Raw genomic sequence first — 14,045 nt, 5'->3', positions numbered from 1 at the left:
ATAAAAAGGAATAAGAATGCCTATTCTGGGTGGAATGGGAATGATCCCTGACATTGGTAATTTGAGTCATAATATAGAGTGGAAGTTACAGAGTGTCTGAAAGATAGAAACTGAAAAGTTTACATGAACCCAGAAATTAGGAGAAAGTGTGGACTGCAGATGATTGAGTGTCAGAGACGAAAAGGGTGGCACTGGAAAAGCAGAGCAAGTCAGGCAGCATCCGGGGAGCTGCAGAATCGGCGTTTCGGGCAATACCCCTTCATCAGAAATATGGAGGTGGAAGGGTGATAAGGGATAAATGGGGGAGGGGTTGCTTGGAGTGTGGATGGGATACGTTAGTTGGGAAGGTGATAGATGGATATAGGTGGAGGTCAGTCGGGATGAACCGGTTGGGGGGGGAGAAAGATCGACAGGTAGGACAGGTCAAGAGCACAGTCCAGAGTTGGAGGTTTGGATCTGCGATGAGGTGCAAGAGGGGAGATTTGGAAACAAGTGAAGGTGATATTGATGTCATGTGGTTGAAGGGTCCCATGGCAGAAGATGAGGCATTCTTCCCCGGATAGTTTGCATTCCAGGAAGTGAAACAGAGTGTGCTCAAGAGAATTGAAGAATGGTATGAACTGATGTCTATGTGGATTACAATGGATGATTGAAAGCAATCTGCCAGGTCAATAGTGATTAAAACGCCAGATGGCACTTCAATATTAAGCAAGGGTTAGAAATAAAAAAAACAAAAAATCATATTACCTACGACTATTACCTATATGCTGCAACTTGATGTTTATGCCTCGCACTCGTTATCATAAAAATAACTTGAGTTTGGATCATTGAATATATATGAGGTTGATTTAGAAGGCACACTGATTAGCAATAGGTTCAAATGTCATTGGTATTAAGAAAGGAAGTGGATTCAAGGTCAGATGAGCTTTCACAAAAAAATGAGGTCGATTGGCCTTGGTGTGGAGCAGAGGAACCTTCCGTATTTGCAGGTAGGAAGACGAAAATAGTTATTGCATGAAGAAACATTTTATGTGCTTGTACGCCTTGAGAGAATCGAAGGTGAGTAGCTAGCTAATTGGCATGCATGCAATTATACTGTGTTGTGATGTTCTCAGTTTGATCAAAGTATTTAAAATGCTAGAAGGGTCGAGACAGTAAGCACAAACTTCGGAATAGATAGAATGCTTTGGACGGTGCAAAAGTAAAGCATATCATGTGATCGTGGTAAAGACTTGGAGCTCAATTCTTGACACGCTTATCGTGACAGAAAATAAAATCACACATAAAAATTAATTGGACGACATGTTGAATAAAAGTATGATACAGGGCTATGGAACAAATACATGAATTTTGGCATGGGTTTAGTAAAAGTCTTTTTTCATTTAAATATGCATACAAATACTTCCTTCTTTTTTTCCATTAGAATGTCGGATCCGCTGTAAAAGCCAAATCAGCATAGACAGTCTGAGGAAGGAAAAAAGATCATTGTGATTGTGGAAATATATAGGTTGTATTCGTTCATTTAATGTTCCGAACATCTATTCAATTAGATAACAACTGATTCTTTAATCTGCATATATGCAACTGTTTCAAATGAAAAGGCAACATTATAAAAACGAAGGTGAATTACTTTTATATTTCCACTGCCAAACGTGCGTCATTTTGTTCACAGAATCCTAAAGGCATGCAGTACAGGGAAGGCCTTTATAACCCATCAAATTTGTATCATAAAAACTATACAAGTTCTTATTTACTCCCACCTGGCTGATAACCTTGGATGTAATGAGTTCAAGTACTTTTAAAACTTTAACGTTTACCTGCCTCAACATTCCCTACACCCCCCCCCCCCCCATAATGCTCTCTGGGTGTTGCACCCCTATCCAAAATTCCTTATATATCTCCTGTCTTTCATGGAAAGTGCACCCTTTTGATATTGACTCTCCAACTCAGGAGAAAGTCTGACTTCTATCCATCCTATCTATGCACCTCATAATCAGGTATACCACTACCAGGTTTCCCCTCAAGTCATCTGTTGCAAAACAGAAAACAAGTCTATTGATTGCCTAGTCATAGCTAAATGTTCAAGACCTGGGAACATCTTGGGGCTTCCCAACTGCACATTTTCCACTGCAATCACATCCTTCCTATTAAAAAGAACTGCACACAATGTCCAAGCTGGGCTCTAACCAAAGTTTTGTACACCTTCAAAAATATCCCCGATCTCTCAATCTATGTCATGACTGATAAGGGCAAGAGTCTGCACAATTTCAAAACTTACTTATTAGCCTGTTGTGCCAGCTTCAAGGATCTGTGGAGAAGCATCGCAAGACCTTTCTTCTCTGATTTCAGCATGACTCAGTACTCCCTTGTTCTGTTACTCCTACCAAAGTATATCACCTCACATTCATCAGAGTTATATTCCAGCTGCAATGATTTACGGTTGCTTACATCCTCCTGTAACCTAACTGATTCCTCCTCACTGTCAACCACCTGAGCAATCTTTGTGTCTTCCACAAAGTTAACTTTCATTCTCTGAACCCCATTCAGATTCTCATTTACATCGTTTATGTATACATAACAAACAAGAAGACAGACAAACTGATTGATATGACACACAACTGTCACGGCCCTTCAGCCACACCTACAACCTGTGGCCCTTCTTTTGCATCAATTTACAAGTTATCCTGGACTACATGTGGTTTAATCGTATTTATCAGTTACCTCAGCTCCAGAACATAAACTCCCTACATTTCACTCATGTGTCCCTACCAACCCTCCAAAGAGAATAGCATCCAAACCGTGTTTTTTTCATGGCTAAGTCATGTAATCCATAAGTTCCTTAACTATGGGTAACTTATCACGGCCAATGAAACTAAATTGCGCATCTTTGCACTATGGGAGGAAAGAGTCGAAAGAGTAGGAAAGAACAGCAGATCGGGCATCAGCTGAGGAGCTGGAGAGTCAGGTTTTGCACATCATCCCTTCATCAGGAATGTGAGCGGGTAGGCAAGAGGGCTGAGAAATAAGTGGGGGATGTGAGGCTGGGTTGAATGTACCTTGGAAGGTGATAGGTAGATGCAGGGGGGTGGGGGTGATGGTGATAGGTCAGAGTGGAGGGTGGAGCGGACAAGTGAAAGTCTAACCCTAGTACCTGGTACAGTGAGGCAGCTCTGCTAATCACTGAGTCACCATGCCACTCGAACATTTCTGACTGAGCATTACAGTGCAGTATCCTTGGCCCACCGTCTTCAGCTACTTCTTCATGACTTTGTGACCATTATGAAGTTAGAAGTTGGAATATTTGCTCATGACATAACAAGATTCAGCAAATTTGCGACTCCTAAAACACTGAAATTGTCCATGACCAAGCGCAACAAGTCCTTGATAAAATTGACAAGTAACATTCATGCTACAACTGTCTGGCATTTATCATCTCCAGAAGGAAAAATACAGTCTTGAGATTCATACCATTACCATCACTGAACACCCACTATCACCATTCTGGGGATTTATCAATAACAAGAAAATAGGCTGCACTTGTCATATATTTACTGTGGCTAAAAGATCAAATCCAAAACCTGGAATCATGCATTGAGTTTTACTCGACCTTCTCAGAAAAGCCTGTGCACGATTCACGAGGCACAAATTTTTAAATGCCAAAATTCTAACAATATACGAAGAGCTGGACACTATCAATGCCAAAGCATTCCATGTCATAGGCTCCTGAACCATAAAGAACCGGTTCCTCTAAAATGGCTAAGAGTGCAAGACGATAAAAAAAAAGAGCTGAAAATGTGTTGATGGAAAAGCACAGCAGGTCAGGCAGTATCCAAGGAACAGGATGTCCTGGCGTGGACGTCTCGTCCCTCTGTGGAGGTCGTCTTCGTCTTTGGCGTCCAGATATTCCAACAGCATGACAGACAGTCTCGTCCAGGAGTGGCGGTCTCGTCCAGGATTTGCAGTGAAGGGCTGGCCTGGCAGTCTCCTTTGGTGGAGGCTTCCAGCCCAGTATTTCAGTGGCCCAGCATGGTGATCATGTGCTGGAATTTTAGTCTCCTCACGCTTGCGACTTCAGATTCCATTGTTCCTTAATTGGCTTCTCCCCAGCCTAAGAGCCGTTAACTAAACTGTGATGAACTTTGTCATAATTTTACGCTTTTCTTATTTTGTATGACTTCTGTCAGTGACATAAATACCATGTTGGGGAGACTTATAAGCATTTTCACCATATTTTCATATAAAAATACACGTGAAAATGCATTTCGGTTTCATTCTATTATATTCTATATGGTGACTAAGCAAGAGATTCTCACAACGCTTGAAGAAATTGGAAAAAATAGCAAAAAAAAGGCTGCTTTCCAGTGTTAACTTTTAATATGCCTCTAGATTTCTGGAGCCTTAACCATTAAACATTAATTGATAAAGCAAAATAAAAGACATCTCACCAGTTTGAGTGAGGTGATGGCATGATGGTATTGTCACTCGACTATTACTCTGGAAACAAATGTAATGTCCTGACTGAGTTCAAATTCCAACCCCACCCCCATGTCAGATTGTGGGATGTGAATTCAATAAAACTCTGAAATGATGACAATGTATCCAACCCAATTGTTGGACAAATAACCCCTTGGTTCACTTCAAGAAGTGGGAAACACGCCACTGTCCGTCTCAATGTTGCTCAGATGGAGGTGTTCGAGAGATTCTAGTTACTGTGAATAACTCTCACCAGCAGTCTTGTTACATCTCTACAGTCAAGAAAGCTCACCAAATGCCTGTATTTCCTCACAAGGCTAAGGATACTCGGCATGTCCGCAATGACCTTTACCCACTTTTGTAAATGTACCATGGAGAACATTCTAAATGCACCATGGAGAACATTCTGTTACGATGCATTAAAGCTTGGCATGTCAATTGCTTTATCCAAGAACACAAAGAATGACATAGAATTGTGAACGGAGCGAGTTCATTATGAAAAACAGTCTTCCTTCCATTGACCTCATCTGTAGTCCCCGTTGCCTCGGTAAAGTAGCCAACAAAATCAAAGACCCCCCACCTCCACCATTTTACTCTTGCGCTTTTTCACATGGACAGAAATGCAAAAACGTTTTAACAGTTACCAACCGACTTAAGAACAGCCTCTTCTTCTCTATTATCAGACTTATGAACAGATGTCGCATATATTAGAGTCGATCTGTCTCTGCACCTTCTCTGTAGCTGAAACATTATATTCTGAATTCTGTTCTGTTATCTTAATATACTTCTGAAAAGTATGATTTGTCTTGAGAGTGTTTAAAAGAATATTTTTCACTTTATCTCGGTACAAGTGACAGTACTAAATCGAATAAAATCAAAATATAACGCCCTTTAGAATTGAAAACATCCATCCTTACCTGATCTGGTTTATATGTGACTCCAGACTTACAACAATGTGCGTGGCTTTTAACTGGCCTCTGGCTAATAAATATTGGGCTAGCCAACGACTCCCTTTTCCAGTGAATGAATAATAAACAAAATTAAGGTCATTAGAAAGAAGAACTTGAAGCCCTTACCTCTTGTGTTTGTCTCAGCACAGCAGTTTTCCAGTTTCCTGATATAAAGAGAAACGTAATAGTCAATAAAATATGACTTCTATCAGGTTAATTTATGTGCAAGAATTTTATAGCACAATAACACAAAGACAAGGATATAGAGCAGAATAGATTCACAGCACCAAAAAATATTCCATACCTGAATGGCGATTCCTGTATCTCCATCCCGTGATAATAGTCAATATAGCAAGGAGGAAAATAATCGCTAATGCACTCCCATAAAGATTTAAAAGGCAAATGCTATGCGGAGCTTCTGAAGAAAAAAAAATCAAGAGCTCTTAAAAGTATATAATCTGCACCAATACGCAGTTGTAGAAAACAGATGGAGACACACCGAAACGTAGCTGGCGATGGGGAGTAATTTCGTAGCCTGCTGGAAAAGGAATAAACAAGTAGAATGCTGGAAAGTGACTGTGAGATAGACTGCGAGACTGTGAGGCTGTGTGTGTGTGTGTGTGTGTGTGTGTGTGTGTGTGTGTGTGTGTGTGTGTGTGTGTGTGTGTGTGTGTGTGTGTGTGTGTGTGTGTGTGTGTGTGTGTGTGTGTGTGTGTGTGTGTGTGTGTGTGTGTGTGTGTGTGTGTGAGAGACAACTAAATTATGCAAATGTAGTAAGATAAAAAAACACTGAAATCGTTGAAGTGTACAGCAGAGAATGAATTTGTAATATTCTCCATGTGTTGCTGATTCCTTGCCACACAAATCCTAATTTTATTCCCTGGGTCGGATTTTATCCTCAGTTACAAGCATTATTTGTGTCAAATCCAAATTCCACTTTGCCTCCTGGAGTGGATAACGGTCAACATTTCTCGAAACGCAAAAATGTGCACTTATAGTTCTATACTTTCGGCCTCACATTTTACTTCTCAGAGATAATCCTTCGTGTCCTTTTCAGAATATACCCTATTGTTTGTATACATTGACATGTGCTACAAGATATCATTGCAAGTTGGAACTTCAAACAGATATCACTGACTTAAAAATGTTAACTATGCATTTGTTTTACTCGTCAATAAGGTAAAGTTTAAAGGAGATGAACGAGATGGGCAAAGAATTTTGGTTTGACAGAGACGATGGTGAGTGCCTGGAATGCTTTGTCAGGGGAGGTGGTATAAGCAGACAACACCAAAGCTTAAGAGAAAAGTAGACAGACACATGATTAAGCTGGGAATGGAGGGATATGGGCAATATACAGGTAGATGAGATTAGATTAGAAAGGTATCATGTTTACACATATATATTGGATCAAAGGGCTTATTATAGCGCTGTACTGTTCTACATTCATACCATTGAAGATGGCTTCAGTTTCACAACTTGGTGCTCGTTATCGTTAAGAAGCTGCACCTCCGCAATTAATAATTCTCACAGCTACCAGGAAATTATAGGCCTGTGAGCCTCAAGTAGCTGATAGACAAATTATTGCAAAAGGTTCTCATGAGCACGATCTATATGCATTTAGAAGGCAATCAACTTATTAGCAATAGACAGCAATGTTTTGTGCGGGGGAAGGCGGGCCTTGCTAAGTTGATCGAGCTTTTTGAGCAGGTGACAAAGATGGATGATGAGAGAACACTGGTTGATGTTGTCTGCATGGACTTCAGTGAAGCCTTCAACAAGATCCCTCATGACAGATTGGTGCATAAGGTAGAGTCGCATGTTATCGGGGTGGGCTGGCAAGATGCTGCAGAACTGACATCGTATTAGAAGACAGAGTGTAGCTGTGGAAGGACGTTTTTCGGAATGGAAGTCTGTGACTCGTGCTGTTCCACAGGTTTCAGCGCTGGGACCTCTGCTGTTCGTGATGTACATAGATGATTTGGACGAAAACGTGGCTGGTATAATTAATTAGTTTGTGAACGATACAAACACGTCTGAAATTGTGGATAGTGGGGAGGATTGTCAGAGGATAGAGCAGGCTATAGAACAGTTGGAGGCATGGACAAAAATAGCAGATGGAGTTTAATTCTTACAAATATGAGTTGATGCATTTTGGAAGGTCATGTACAGGTGGAAATTATACACGGAATGGCAGTACCCTTAAAGTATTGACATGCTGAGGGAACTAGGTGTGGAGATTCACAAATCATTGAAGGTGGCAGCACAGGTAGATAAAGTAGTAAGAAAGGTCTATGCTTGCCTTTATTGGAACGTGTACTAAGTATCAGGTTGGGCAAGTTATGTTGCAATATTATAAAAACTTTATGAAGCCACGCTTGGAATATAGCATAGAGCTCTGGTCGCCACACAACCAGAAGAATGCAGATGCTTTGGAAGGGCTACAGCAAATATTTACCAGCATGTTGCCTGGGATGGGGTATTTTAGCTATGAAGAAGGGTTAGATAGACTGGATTTGTTTTCAGTGGAACACAGTAGGTTGAAGGGTGAACTGACAAAAGTTTAAAAGGTTGCGAATGGCACTGATGAGATGTCAAGTGCAAGGGCTGTCCCAAGAGTGTCGATGGTAATTACTAGGTAACACAGATTCAAGGTCAGGGGATGTGGGTGAAGTTTAAAGGAGTTTGCCGAGGCATGTCTTTCACAGAAAGGGTGGCAAGTGTCTGTAACACGCTGCCAGAGGAGGTGGTGTAAGCAGACACAATACCAGCATACACGAAGTACCTAGATGAATTCATGTATAAGAGGGGAATAGAGGGATACAGATTGTGGAAGTGAAGACAGTTTTTGCATTGGAGGGCAAAATGTGTTGGCACAGGTTTAGAGGGCCGAAGGACTTGCTTATGCCCTGGATGGTTCTTTGTTCCAATTTAGAATTGTAAACCACTTGGCAGTAATCACTGAATGCTTATAATGGTTACTTCATCATGTTTGTTTGTTTTTCCTCATTCCTCGTTTAATTTTGGTTTGGATATATTAAAAAGTTTGCATTCTACCTCGAAATACGTCATCTAAGTGAGTACAATAAAGCTTATTTGCCTATATATGTTAACAAATGATTGCATTAATGTGGGCATTATTGTCAAATAAAGTCAAAGAAGAAAGGTAATCATATGATGGATAGCATCGCATTTCAAGAAGTGGAGTCCGCCAAGTTAACATTGATGTGTCAAAACGTGGAGTAACATGGATATTTCTGTACTTGGTTTAGCAAATGTTTGATGCATTCTGTGGAAGGTAAAATAACAATGTTCGAGAATGACCCTAGAATTTATGGTTTTATCAGTCATAAAAGATTGGGAAAACATGAACTTCTTGCATTTGAAAAGTGTTGTTTTGACAGAGATCTTCATGCTTTAATCAAATAAAATTAGATAAGAATTTCCCAATGCTAATGCAAAAATAACCTAATGGCGACAATGATAATGGATTTACCAATACATCATTTGAGATTTGGGGTGAACCATTTTGTGCATAGCTGGAGCTATACATATACAAATCACGATAACGATGAAAATAAGGAATGTGATGTATCTAAAGAGATTGTGGCTGAAGGAATACTTGTATAATAATCCCTTGTGAAAATTCAGGGGAAACGATATGAAAATATACATATTGCATTTGAGAGGGATACGGGAAAACCTACATTTACCTACTGAGCTAAATAATTGCACCTAGTCGGTTTGGGCGGCATACGGGAAATCCTACATTTAACTATGAGGTATAAAGAGGACTCAAAGGTGTCATGAAATATCGTTAGCAACTGGGTTAAGGAAAATCCCAAAGCCTTTTATTCATATATGAGGAGCAAGAGGGTAACTAGACAAAGGGTTGGCACATTCAAGGATAAAGGAGGAAAGTTATGTGTGGAGTCAGAGAAAATGGGTCATATTCTAACGAGGACTTTGCATTGATATTCACCGACGAGAGGGTCTTTACAGATGTTGAGGTTAAGGATAGATGCTTGATTAATCTAGGTCAAGTCAGCATAAGGAGGTAGGAGGTGTTAGGTTTTCTAAAAGGTATTATAGTGGACAAGTCTCCAGGTCTGGATGGGACCTATTGCAGGTTACTGAGGGAAGCGAGAGAGGAAGTATCCGGGGCCTTAACAGATATCCTTGCAGCATCCTAGAACAGGTGTTGTACCAGAAGACTAGACAATTACTAATTTTGTCCTCTTGTTTTGGAAGAGTAGCAGGGATAGCCCAGGTAATTATAGGCCAGTGATCCTGACGTCAGTGGTAAGGAAGTTGCTGGAGAAGATACTGAGGGATAGGATTTATTCCCATTTGGAAGAAAACTTGCTTCTCAGTGATAGGCTACATGGTTTTGTTCAAGGAATGTCAAATCTTGCCAACTTAGTAGAACTGTTTGAGGAAGTAACAAAATTGATTGATGACGGAAGGCCTTTGGATGTCCTATACATGAAGTGAAGTAAGGTATTTGTTCAGGTTTCCCATGGTAGGCTGATGAAGAAAGTGAAGTCGCATGGGGTCCAGGGTGTACTAGCTCGATGGGCAACAGGAGACAGAGAGTATTAGTGGAAAGGAGTTTCTCAAAATGGAGAACTGTGACCAATGCTTTTCCACAGTGATCTATCCTGGGATCACTGTTGTTTGTGATATACAAAAGTGATCTGGAGGAAGGTATAGGTGTTCTCATTAGCAAGTGAGCAGATGACATTAAAGTTGGTGAAGTAGTACATAGTGAAGGCGACTGTCAGAGATACAGCAGAATAGAGATAGAGTGGAGAGTTTGGCAGAGAAATGGCAGATGGTGTTCACTTTGGGCAAATACGAAGTGATGCATTTTGGAAAGTCAAATTCAAGAGCGAACTACATGTTAAATGGAAAGGTACTGGGAAAAATTGATGCACAGATAGATTTGGGTGTTCAGGTCCATTGTATCCTGAAGGTGGCAATGCAAGTCGTAATAGTGGTCAAGAAGGCAATAGGCATGCTTTTCTTCATCAATCGGTGTATTGAATACAAGAGTTGGCAGCTCATGTTACAGTTGTATAAGACTTAGTTCGGCCACATTTGGAATACTGCATAAATTCTGTTCACCACATTGTCAAAAGGATGTGGATGCTTTGGGGAGGGTGCAGAGGAGTTTCAAGCATGTTGCCTGGTATGGAGGGCACTGGTTGCGAAGAGAAGATCAGGATTTCTTTCACTAGAAATAAAGAGGTTGAAGGTGGCTTGATTGAGGTCTACAAAATCTTGAGATGTGTAGACAGGGTGGATAGCAAGACGCTTCTTCTAAAAGTATGGTCAAAAGTAATGGGGATCACGAGTTCAAGGTGAGAGGAGAAATGTTTCAGGGAGTAATGCATAGGAAGTTGTTTATGCAGAGGGTGATGGAGACAACGTATTTCCAGCGGAGGTGGTAGAGGCAGGCATATTCGAGTCATTTAAAATATGTCAGAATCAGTACAGTGTGGAAACAGTCCTTTCAGGACCACAAGTGCACACTAACGCTCCAAAGAGTAACCCACCAGGCCCATTCCCTACCTTATATTTGCCCCTGACCAATTTCCCCAATTTACACATCACTGAACATTATGGACAATTTATCATAACTAATTCACCTAACCAGCACATCTTCGGATTGTGGGAGGAAACCAGAGCACCTGGAGGAAACCCATACAGACACGGGGAGAATATTCAAATTCCACGCAGGCAATCACCAAAGCTGGAATTGAGCCCAGGCCCGTGCTGCTATAAATCATTGGGCAGAGAGCAGAGGGATATAGATTCTTAGAAAACAGGCGACAAGTTGAGACAGAGGATCTAGAGGACTGAAGGGACTGTTCCTGCACTGTAATTTTCTTTGTTCTTTGTTCTCTACTGACCTAAATAGTATTTTCAAATGTTTTGCAAATGCCATGAAATACAGATACTATTCAAAGGCAGTAAGACTAAAGTCACAAAATGAAAATTGCATTTCCCAACCTCAGTCGGCAAAATTTCAAATTAATTCATATCCTCCACTACAGAAGAATGTCAAGCGCAAACAAATGTCAATGATATAGAAAGCTAAACATCAGAAGTATTTGTGAATGAAAGTTACAAGTTGTAAGATAATTAAACAAGGCAGCTTTTGGAATATAACATTTCGTATTGCTAATAATGCAGCTATAGTTCGACCTTACAACAAAAATTGAAGTGACATTTAATCGTTACCTTTCTTTTGTGAAACACATTCAGAGATGAGAATTTCTTTTGAGTTGATTTCAGCTGAGCAACTGCAGACAGGATCATGGTTCCAAGCTTCCGTCGGCACTCTTATGTGGCTGATGATGCTGTATGCCCCGTCAGAGTCTATTGCCTCAGTAACCATCGAACCCACAGAGTTCCATGTGGAAGCATTCCAATGGATGGTGAGCGTTTTGGATTTGACATTTTTAACTAAACAAATCAATGGGACAACGTCCATCTGAAAAAATTCATTCCGTGATGGGTATAACATCAATATATTTGAGGGACCTGCTAAGATTGGGAGGAATGTGAGAATTAATATTCGATTATTATTCTTAGGGTTAATGCTGTGCTATCTGAATGGGTTTCAATTCTTACCCGCGATGTGCAATGTCGAGCCATTTCCAAAAATGAAAGCCGTTCCATAGGATTTCCGAGCTGCGCAGTAATACTGACCAGAGTCATGCCTTTGAACATCTTCAATCACAAGAGAATAAATAGATGCATCTTTGTTAATTTCACCCGAAAATCGTTGCTTTTGGGGGAAGTCTTTCCTCACAATATAAACAAGTTGTAGATATTCTCGCTGATGGCGTTTGTACCACAGAACAGCTCCACTTGCAAACCAACCCGTGTGGCAATGCAGTTTAATAGTACTTCCAACAGAAACACTCTGGATTGGTGGGGTCTGCAGGAAGACTGTCTCAGAGACAATAACTGAGAAAAAAAAGAACATCAACGTTGAAAAGACCGAGAAAATAAAAACCTTTAGCAATATCTGGCTTAAAACTGAGCGAAGGATCATTGAAGTTTAAGAGCCATATTGTGTAATTCTACGACATGGTGAGACAAACAAAAAGAGAATAAAAAAACAGAAGGAAAGAAAGAAGGAAAGAAAGAAAGAAGAAAAATGAAGAAAGAAGAAAAGGAGGAAATGAAGACAGACAGAAAGAAAGAAAGATTAAATTTAAATGCAGAATGACAGTTTGTATCTAATGAAACATCATATCAAACATAATCACTCTTGTAATCTCAGAAACGCAGCAGACAAATCTACTGAACGGATAAGACCACAAACGCCTCTGCCATAAATTTAAGATAAACAGTTTTGATTGTTTTGGAGCAGCGATTATGGACAATGTCCATTGTCAATAGAACGACAGACCTTGTTTTCCCAATATTTGTCAGGGGTTGTGATAATTTCTCCCATTTTGATTGATCTTTGATAATTTAGCTCTTCAACAGAATGTTGTTATTGTAAAATATTGCTACTTGATATTCTATGTGACCAAATTCTCAGCAATTTTACGATGGAAATATGAACATCTCACCTGGCAAAAGATGGAACAGTGCACATCGAGTGAAAACGTTCATTTTTAGATGCTGAGGTTGTTGTCAGTTTCACAATAACTCTTTGCTTTCGTGAATATCGATCAGGAGACACCAACTTGTGAAGTGCACTGCTGTGGAGATTATTTGCTGCATTTAAAAAATAGCTGCATGGAAACTAGAACACAGTGCAAATGAACGCTTTTGGTTTCCTGTTTACACGCTTTGTCCACACACAAATGTATATACAAAGGCCAACAGATAGAGAGAAAAATATAATTCTCAATATGTTGAGAGGCGGTTTCCGGTCCAACATAAAAATGAAAATGTTGCATAATGCTGATTTTAGCATTTTCAGTGCATCTTATATGCGGTCATATTTTGATTTTGAAGTTTTCTCGCTCTTACATATGCAGCCATTACTTGCAAGAGCAAAATTGTGTTAGATTGTATAATAAAAGTTAAAAGATTAGTAACTTCTTTCTACTAATGAATCTAATCTCATGGATGGTTTGGCTTCATTCATAGCATATCAACTCATACTCAGTGGGTGGACATCTGGCTTCTGATGCAGAAGGTTAAAGTTTCAGGTACCTTTTCAGGCACTCAAAAATCCGGAAAACATTGCTAATGCCAGCACAGGAGGAACAACATACCTTTCAGGTTAGTTTTTTGGTGATGCATAACAAGGAGACACCATTTTATACTTATAGGTTGTTACAAAAAACCACTCTACATTACTTTGGCCAAAAGCGCGTGAAATTTCCCGAGTGTTTGTACAAACGTTTTCTGTCTCATGAAAATCTTGAGTTTTCACAAATTATAGTTAGTTCGAACTTCAGCTGTAAAAACATATTGCTCAATTTATCGCATTCAGGCAGTGATGCCATTTTAATGCCACATTGATAGTATGATGCTTTGTGTTGACCATGATTATAAATCTTAATTTTGATTAACTACACGCCATGGTTAACATTGGCCTGTAGTTGAGCATTAAACCTAAATGCTACCCGAGCTGATCATCATTTTATGTAC

The 14,045-nt window shown here is 40.0% G+C and overlaps 1 protein-coding gene across 2 annotated transcripts; it reads right to left on the bottom strand.

Annotated features, from left to right (window-relative positions):
* Nucleotides 1–1,299: 1,299 nt before the first annotated feature.
* On the bottom strand, nucleotides 1,300–13,279 carry LOC122552429 (Ig heavy chain Mem5-like). Of its 2 annotated transcripts, none has more exons than XM_043695158.2 (6): nucleotides 13,013–13,279; nucleotides 12,060–12,398; nucleotides 11,667–11,972; nucleotides 5,728–5,841; nucleotides 5,550–5,587; nucleotides 1,300–1,464 (listed from the first exon to the last, which is right to left on the bottom strand). In XM_043695158.2, exons 1-6 carry the CDS (start codon nucleotides 13,053–13,055, stop codon nucleotides 1,420–1,422), a joined length of 885 nt encoding a protein of 294 aa, XP_043551093.1. In that variant the 5' UTR covers nucleotides 13,056–13,279; the 3' UTR covers nucleotides 1,300–1,419. The 2 variants fall into 2 exon arrangements, with proteins under 2 accessions (XP_043551093.1, XP_087841128.1); XM_087985002.1 differs by having other exon boundaries at nucleotides 11,667–11,969.
* Nucleotides 13,280–14,045: the final 766 nt, after the last annotated feature.

The sequence above is a fragment of the Chiloscyllium plagiosum genome, unplaced genomic scaffold (genome assembly GCF_037043375.1).
Source record: "Chiloscyllium plagiosum isolate Xiang-an unplaced genomic scaffold, Cpla_swu_hap1 HiC_scaffold_50, whole genome shotgun sequence".
NCBI lineage: Eukaryota > Metazoa > Chordata > Chondrichthyes > Orectolobiformes > Hemiscylliidae > Chiloscyllium > Chiloscyllium plagiosum.
Note: the sequence above shows the minus strand (reverse complement) of the source record. Positions and strands in the feature narration are given on the sequence as shown.